An 8,929-nucleotide genomic window follows, 5' to 3' on the forward strand; every position below is an offset into this window, starting at 1 on the left:
TTGCATCCATGGCGGGGTCATCGAGATCCGGTACTGGAAGCGAGTAAAAGACGGTGCGATCGTTAAGCGGCTGCAGTGGACGGAAATTGTGAGTCAATGGCGTGTTTTCGTGCGAGTGCAGGCGTCGAAAATGCTCAATCTAGAGATGGTAAGAGTGTGTGGGAAGATTAGAGAATAANTTAATTAACAATTCGATGGCGTTGTATTAAATTATGTTTTTACGCGTGGTACGCGTTCTCTAATATACGCACATATGCACATACATACATATGGCTTACATATAGGCCATAAAAATCGACCAAATGGACAAGTACATAATAACCATGAAATTAATAGGCAATACAAGCCACTTCATATTACAATATCTAACTAAGTATTTTCTTTGCTTACTTAAGCTAAACATGCCGCTGCCTTTGTTGTGGTTATTAAACTAGTTAATATCAGCATTATGACCATGAAATTGATTTCAATAGGCTTCCGCATGGATGCGCCACCAGCCAAATTATCAACAAAGGGTATTGCACTATTTGCATCCATGGCGGGGTCATCGAGGTCCGGTACTGGAAGCGAGTAAAAGACGGTGCGATCATTGAGCGGCTGCAGTGGACGGAAATTGTGAGTCAATGGCGTGTTTTCGTGCGAGTGCAGGCGTCGAAAATGCTCAATCTAGAGATGGTAAGAGTGTGTGGGAAGATTAGAGAATAAGCGAAAAATTAAAACAAAGATGAAAATATAGTAAAAAAAATAAACAGAATTGAAATAAATATTCGAACAAACTGGGACAATGTGGCTTACATAAATGAGCCATATTTTCTGCGCGGCTGGCTCTGGTTCTGGGTAAGACTAAGTCTAACATTACCGTTTTCTAGGAAATACGTCGGACTGCGAAAAGTAGGATAATTAAAGGAGCTGGCGACGCCTACTACTGCTGACACGTAAAGAGCTGAAAACTTGCTATTAAATTTGTGGTGAGAAAGAGATTTTATTGCCAAGTATCGTCATTAATCTTCGGTGGATGAGCAGCGCGCCAGCTCTAACCGAGATCCGTTAACATATCGATCATTTACGCCTATGCTATGAAGAAATAAAGGGATGAAACGTCTTACAGTCTCATCAAAGGTATTTTGATTTCAGCGAACTCCAAAGAACAATTGGTACGAGGAGGCATGCCACGTTGTGAGCTTTGAGAGGGGCCGCCGAAACATGAGAGTACAAAGAGCTTGAGATGGTAGTCGATAGGAAAAGCGAGGTCTAAATAACAAGTTCGCGGCTTAAAGATAGCAAACTTGCTCGAAGTCCGACGCAGCGTCGCCTTTGACAACAAGTGCTACTTTGCATAAGTACAAAAATCACACGCTATAAGTTATTCGTCATGCAGGTGCTGGTGTATGACGTGGAAGCATGGACAATGCAAACATCTGATGAGCCGGCTTTTGGAGTTTTGTAGCGAAATATTCTGCGCGTTGGCGATGGCAAATACCGCAGACGAAGAAACGATGAGCTGTATGAGCTGTCTAATGACATGAACATAATGCGGCGAATTAAAATAAAGCGGCTCCGCTAGCTTGACCATGCCGTGCGAAAGGGCAGAAACGTCCCAGTTCTGAAAGCATATAATGTTGGATCGCGATGCTGGTAACAGTGGAACAGTGGACCGCTTATTGCTACATTGCATCAAAATCTTCTTACTAGTAGATACTTATTTTTCATCTAACTAAGCACAAAGCATATCCGTCGATTAATTACTCGCCAAATACTAACTAACCTGTTTGGTTGATATGCCAACTGGTTCCTTAAAATCAATCCAAGTCACATCCTCACTGCAAGGCGGCGTGGTTAACGATCCTACATAGGTATAATACTCCATATAGACGTTTACGAAATCCCATAGATTTGGCGGATCGACGAACTTGGCTACCGAATTTGGTTTGATGACATGCTGTAGCAGCTCAGTGAATTCGGTATAATCAGAATTATCATCTTCTGTTATCTGCAATAAGAATAATAAACGTAACGATTGCTCCTTTTTTCGATTACCCATGCAATACTAATTACTTACTTTGTAAAAATATGCCAAAACTGCCACACCATTACTATGCTTTGCCGCTTCGCCAAATGTTTGATACTTCGTATTTCTAAAAACCATATGCAACTCTGCGGGGAATGAGACATTATTTATGCGATCCTCGCTACCGACGGTATCATTATCGCCCCAGTGAAAGTGCAGTTGCTCGAAAGCGAACGAACCATCAAGTGGACCACCAGATATGGTTGGACGTTCGTCTTTGTATTCAAGGCGCACCACCACAGTGTGTCCGTTATTTAGGATTTCAGCATTTTTGGGCGTCAATTGAAACCATTGGAATTTGAGTGGTTGCGGGAAGGTGCGCCGAATCACATTAAGCGAATCGATGTTGATTGGACTCTGATGTTTGCCACTGCACGTACTATACTGCTCACCCCAGTGATCGGGTCCTATTCAAGGAGAATGAGAATTGAGTTATATATACGATGATACAATGGTATTTAAAACTCACCCATAGCACCATAGTAGGCAAAATCTTTCGCAAACGTCATCTGAAAAACTAAGAGACATACATACATACAGTTGAAATTTCGAAAGTGTTAATTTATTGCGCTTGCAGAGGTCTACTGGCGTTTAATGGAGTTATTCGCATCATGTGTGTGCTTTTCTCATAAATGCGTAAACAAACTTATGATACAAATATATGTAACTATACACGACACCGTAAAAATCAATGTACATACTAGATTATGTCCTCAATTCGCTAAAAATAGCAACGCACTCACTGCATTTAGCATTTTGCTGAATTATTAACAATGAACTACATTTATTTCACAAATCTGTGCGATTGTTTGCGTAAAATATTTCAATGATGTGGTTAATTAAATGTGCGAAGTTATCATCTAAAATTATTCCGAAATTCGAGAGATGTGTTGCTCAATTATTCGCAAGACAGAGATTTTTCATCATTTATGGCGAGTATTAGTTAGAAGGAAAAGAAGAAACTCACGCTGTGTCTACAATCGTGATCATCAATGCAAACGGTCTTATGTACACATGTACATATAATGACGTATTTTCGGATATTCGACCTTTCAATTTCAAATCCGTTAGTTGGGCCTCAGAAGCCATACCTTAAAAATATACATACATATACATATTAGCACGTGGATTAAATTTTGTGACTGTCTCTCATATGTATATCTCTTTAGGATTTCAGTCCAATCAGTCTCTCTCATTAGTTCCTTTAAACACTTTCGAGTGATTAATTGATCTGCCTATTAGACAAGGAATTCCAAGCGAGCGTTTGCTAGAGAGCAAACTTACTGCAACGAGAGATCAGTAGGATCAGCTCTACACTTGATTGCAAAGGTTTCGTAGCAGGTGTATTCTTTGATACGGAGACTTCCTTGACAAACTGGGCTTCGAAATACAGAGAATAGTGAGTAGAGGTATCCCACAAAAGGGAGTCATTGTGCCTCTATTTTTTGGACCATCAACGACCTAGTAGAGTCTCCGAAAAGTTCGAGCTGTCCGATGGTTGCTTTGTTAGGTCATTATATCATATTGTTAGGGGAAAATTCTTAGGTACCCAGTAAGAATTTAAGCAAATGTATCTAAAGTTGGTAGCAAACTAGTCTGTTAATTATACACTAGGCAGGTTTGAGCCCCTGCAAAACGGAGCTTAGCCCTTTCATAAGGAAATATAAAATCCCTATTACCTTGCGCTTAATCCCAAACAGCAAGCCATGCTGAAAGTAAATCAGATAATAAAAATAATTATAGTCTTTGGCCGAGCTTCTCTTCTGAAGATTTACTGTTTTTCGTCGACTCCAAACGGCGTTTGTATTTTTATGAGAAGCTCTTTTTCATGGCAGAGGTTTGTCATTGCCAGCCGAGGGGCGACCACTGTAAAGAAAGCAAAGTTTTTTGCGATGGTTGCTTTGACCAGGGCATTGAACCCAGGCCCTGCGGTGTCATAGTGCGCACTGCTAACCACTAAACCACAGCGGCCACTAGTAAAATAGATAAGAAAGGGAAAATAATATGTCGGTGGTTTTATTCGGTTATAAGGGGCCTTCATCGAAGGTGGTTTATTGGCTCTGTTAAGCAGTTGGAGAGTAGTCAAAAAGCTGGAATCAGTAGGCACCTAGCACCACACGTACTCGAATCTTTCAACGCTCATATTCCTTTAAGGGAATATTGTATGAAGTTCAAACTTCGAAGTCAGAGTCGAGTGAAATTATTTACGGATGGATCAAAGTTAAATGGAAGGATAAATCTGAAATTTATACTCCCAAATCATTGGCTTGTTTCGATAAAATACTCAGTTGGGTTCCAGGGCCATAGTGATTTTGGTACGGTTAAGGCGTGTCGCAAAAGACAACAAAATTACAAATATGTTTTTTCATTTAATGCCCAAAATCGCTACTTAAGTCGAGGATATCACATATAAAATTTTAGTTCCGATTGAAGTCGATTAAGACGTCGTCATAGGGTAATCTTAGCTTTGACCCCTGTGCGACACGCCTTAACCGTCTCCAATCGGGACCAAATTTTTATGTGATGTCTTCGACTATAGTGGCATTGACGAAGGGGTTGAGGCTAAGGAAATCTGGTGTAAAAATTTGCTCCCTACATTTAAGTACCACCCTATTGTATACAAATTGGAATTTACCATATTTCATATTTCGTCTTTACTCCTCGATGTTATTTTAGTCGCTGTTTATAAAGAATGTCACATTGTGTGAATGTTTTCTCTTTTCTCTGCTCGAGGCGCGCAGTCTCCTGCGATTAGTTTCGCTCAAAAAAGATTTGATTTCGTGTTTCGCTTATGTTTGAAAATGTCGCTTGGGTAAGGATAAATTGGCGTTCGTCTTGCGTGCCATTCTAGCTATGTAATTGGAATTGTGTTAATTGTGTTAACCGTACGCGTGATCGCATTTAAACAAATTTTAAATATGGAAACAAATTTCTAATAGACATGCAATGACATTTACTGACATGCGATTGGCAGGGAATAATTGTTTTCAGAAAGTTCAATCGGCGGCATTATAAACGGAAAGTGAAGCATCGGTGCATTATAAAGCTGTCAACGAAAGGCGGAAGTTGTTTATATTTTTTTTTTTTATAAAAAATCAATCCTTAATGAGGGAGGCTAGATGAAATGATTAAACAAAATTTAAACCTTTGCATGCTTGTACTTTTTACTATTAGTGGATCTTTCTAATAAAATTTGAAAACATAATTGTGCGGTATTTTAACCCTCTGAGAACCGAATTAAAATGGTGCAAAAACTTGTTTGAATCCTCAAATATGAACTGGTAAAGAATTTTGACGTCTAAGATTTTTTCTTTGACCATTATAGAATGTTGTTTATAAATGTTTATAAAATTTTCTAACAAAAACCGCAAATATATTTTAATCTTTGATGTTTTTATTTAATTTTCTTTATTATATTTTTAAACATAAACTCTTTATTTCAACAAAAATATAATTTAATATGTGTATTTTTTTTTTTAAATGTTGCAGAACCACTTTTAGCAACATTTATGCTGCGCACAAGTAGTCACAACGAATATGCTGAAAACCAATTGCTTCCATAATTATGACTTGCGGCTAAGCTTTTAGCTTTGACAACATTCTAGAGTATCATTTGATATATACCGTTAGAAAAAAATTCAAAAGACTAGATTTATAAATGAAAATTTCAATGTTGCCTATAAGCAACATATCCCCTAAAAGGGTTAAATGTGCTTAAAAATACTATGCAGTTGATTACCTTTTTTAAAAAAAGCTTTGAAGACTAGGTTTACGTATTTAGGCTATTACAACAGATAGAGCATTTAAAATTTGGTTGAGGAGTTATTAAGTTATGATAAAAAATTACTTCGTTCACCTATTGGATGGCATAGATATTTGTATATGGGGCGTATGTATGTAATTATAGCAGATTCGCGGTTCAAGTTACATATATCTAGAAAACTCATTTTACTTAGAGATTGCGTTTCGTGGTCGAGTTTGTTTTACGACCACCAAGGCCATGTGCTTCAAAGAGACTGCGCCTGCTCATCCTTTTTTCAAGTTGTGAATGGATGCCAAGCGATTGGACCTGGATGTGAACGAGTGCCTCTCGGTTGAGAGTCATAATTTTGAAATTGGAAAGGCAAGTGAGAAGTTACGTCCTGTCTCGTTGTACACGAACGCTTGATCCGAAACGAAAACCGAACAACTTTTTTTAAGATTTAAGATTTAATATTCGTTTCGACCAAATTGTGGGCTAGGGATTTGATGAAACCAAGTTTTTCTGAAAGTAATTTCTCAGTTTTCCCATGTTGAATATTTTAAGTGTTTTTCCAAATTTGAGTTGATGGTCGCTCAGAAGCATTTTGAACAAGTAAAATGGATTTAAATTCAAATATTTATACGTTCAAAAGAGTTCGGGTTCCAAGAAATCTAAACCTAGAATTTTTCCGCTGGGTGCGCTTGGTGCAAAAATATATGAAGAAGCATTATCTAGAAACATTGTTGAGAAACAATGTTTGCACTTTTCCTTCATGTTGCGTCCATGTTCTTTGCATCAAAGCGCACCCAGTGGTTGAAATAAATTGCAGATTCAGATTCTAGGATCTCGAAAGTGCCTGAAGGATGTTTTGAACATATAAATATTTGCATTTAAATAAATTTTAATTTTCTTAAATGCTGCTCTGCAACCACCAACTCAAAATTAAAAAAAAACGCTCAAAATCGCCAACCTGAGAAAACTGAGAAATGGCTTTTTTGCAAGCTTTTATTTAACGCTCTCTGTATGTATGCAAATATGTTTGTTTGGGTCAAATCTTGCAATCAATTCTCGACCCACTTTCCTGTTGTCTCAGAGACTTGAAACTTAGATCAGAACCAGATGACAATGCAAATGACTATAACTTGGTTTCAAAACAAAAAAAAAAAAATTATCCGGTTCACGTCTCTGCCTTGAAGTATTTAAGCGCAAGATTCTGTGGAAGATAATGGTTACAAACCCGCCAGGAAGGAATGAAGTTCTCCACTGCGATGTGAAGATCAGGTAGGGTAGGACCTGGCCTCAATCTCTTATTTCAAGCTAAGTTTATTCTTGCATACTCGTATTTGAAAGTTACCATTTTATTGAAGAAAACCTTGACCAATATGAATAAGAATGGATATTGTCAACTCATTTTGAAAAATTTCCATAAAATCAATTATTTATGAATAATTTTGTTCAAAGTCAAGCTTAACTATGGCTGCCAGCAGAAAAAGGTGACTTACAATATAATTTATTAGAGCAATTATTTTGTAAATATATGCAATCGATTGCTGTGATGTTAATCAGTTTATCGTCACAATATAGCAAACTTAGTGGAGGATTAAATACTAACCAGATCTTTCACAGTTAAATAAGTAAATTGCTTATACGTTAGCATACAGGTTTTGAAAATTACTTGGTATGTTCATATGCTTTTCATAGCTCCAAAGGACAGGTAATTGATACAATGAGAAAGTTAATTCAAATTTAATTTTATGCATTTTATATAAGAGGTATTTATGTATTAATTAATATATTAAAGTGACGTACATATGTATGTATGTGCATAATTAGTGCAAAGTCGACCAACAGATTTATTATTACAAACTTCAAATAAAGTACCTACCGCAATTGTTTTTCGAAAGTATCAGGTAGATAATTTAAAAGGAAAATGCACTGCGACCTGGTGGATCTATTGTGCCCTTTGCACTTATTGGTAGGTTGATATTATGACCTACACTGGGGCACCAATACTTTGTTAAGGTTAGCTCTTGAGCGAATACCTTCCACTTTTGGATCGTAAATGTCTTCTTCTTCGTGCCCGAAGCAGCCCGGACTTTTTTCCGGGCAGAAATGTGCAAGAAGTCAATTTGAAATAACAGCTGTTGTTTGTTTACATCCGATAGCAAATTTTGTAAAATACAAAAATGGGAAATAGCAGTAAAGGTTCAGAAATGTAGGTATTTGCTATTTTTTTTTTTTTAGCTATATAAGACAAATACACATAAAATCATTGTTTAGAACTGATTTGTTGATTCCGGGCATGAAAAGTGTTTTTTTGCGTTCCTCACGCTCTGGACACTTTTGGCACAGATTGACACATTTTTGACACTTGTGAGAGAGTAACTTATTTTTACGCTCTTATTAACGAAACAGAACGGAAAGAACGGAAAGCGCGTGGAACAAACCTATTATCGATAACATTCTCTATTCTTTTATCAAGAAGGATGTTAAGCGAACTGTGGACCAGTTTTCCGTCATCCCTCGTCAAATTTCGTTTGGTGAACGAGGTAAAATTTGCTATGCTAATCGTTTGCGTAGTTACGGTAGTGTCTCTAGCTAAAGTTTGGTACAGTCTTGCAGCTGCAGGTATACCTTCACAGGAGGTTCTGAAGATACCTCTTTTGACTTTTTAATCTTCTTACTTAACTTGATACTATCGATATATTTCCAGTAAAAAATCGATAAGAAAACGATATATCCTTTTTTGCCTTTTTGCATACAGCGCATAATAAACTCTGTACTGAATTAATAAATTTTTTTTTGGTAAATTGCGGAAATTTTTTAATTTTTCATTATCTACATAATTAGCTCTCAATTAGCCATCAATTATTTATTATGAACATAAGCGTTTTTTTGATTTCATGCGTCATTATTGGCCCTCATTACCTACTTATGCATGTGTGAATGTATATGCCAGTTATGTTAATATATCATATCAGTGTAAATATGTATTGTAAATCAATATGTGTTATTCACAGTTGATTTCCACTTAGGTGCGAAAATCAACAATTTTCAGACATGTCTGCCCGGGTAAATGGGTTGAAATAAATGTAACAAAAGTATTAATTGTAATGCCA

The 8,929-nt window shown here is 36.9% G+C and overlaps 1 protein-coding gene across 1 annotated transcript; it reads right to left on the reverse strand.

Moving 5' to 3' along the window:
• Positions 1–205: 205 nt before the first annotated feature.
• LOC108377584 (carbonic anhydrase 7-like) lies at positions 206–2,580 on the reverse strand. Its single transcript, XM_017633856.1, has 4 exons — positions 2,538–2,580; positions 2,060–2,475; positions 1,766–1,990; positions 206–666 (listed from the first exon to the last, which is right to left on the reverse strand). The coding sequence occupies exons 1-4, from the start codon at positions 2,575–2,577 to the stop codon at positions 391–393; spliced, it is 957 nt and encodes a 318-aa protein (XP_017489345.1). The 5' UTR covers positions 2,578–2,580; the 3' UTR covers positions 206–390.
• Between the last annotated feature and the right edge of the window lie 6,349 nt (positions 2,581–8,929).

Source organism: Rhagoletis zephyria, unplaced genomic scaffold (genome assembly GCF_001687245.7).
Source record: "Rhagoletis zephyria isolate East Lansing unplaced genomic scaffold, Rhagoletis_zephyria_1.1 Rzeph_scaffold_12352, whole genome shotgun sequence".
NCBI classification, from domain to species: domain Eukaryota; kingdom Metazoa; phylum Arthropoda; class Insecta; order Diptera; family Tephritidae; genus Rhagoletis; species Rhagoletis zephyria.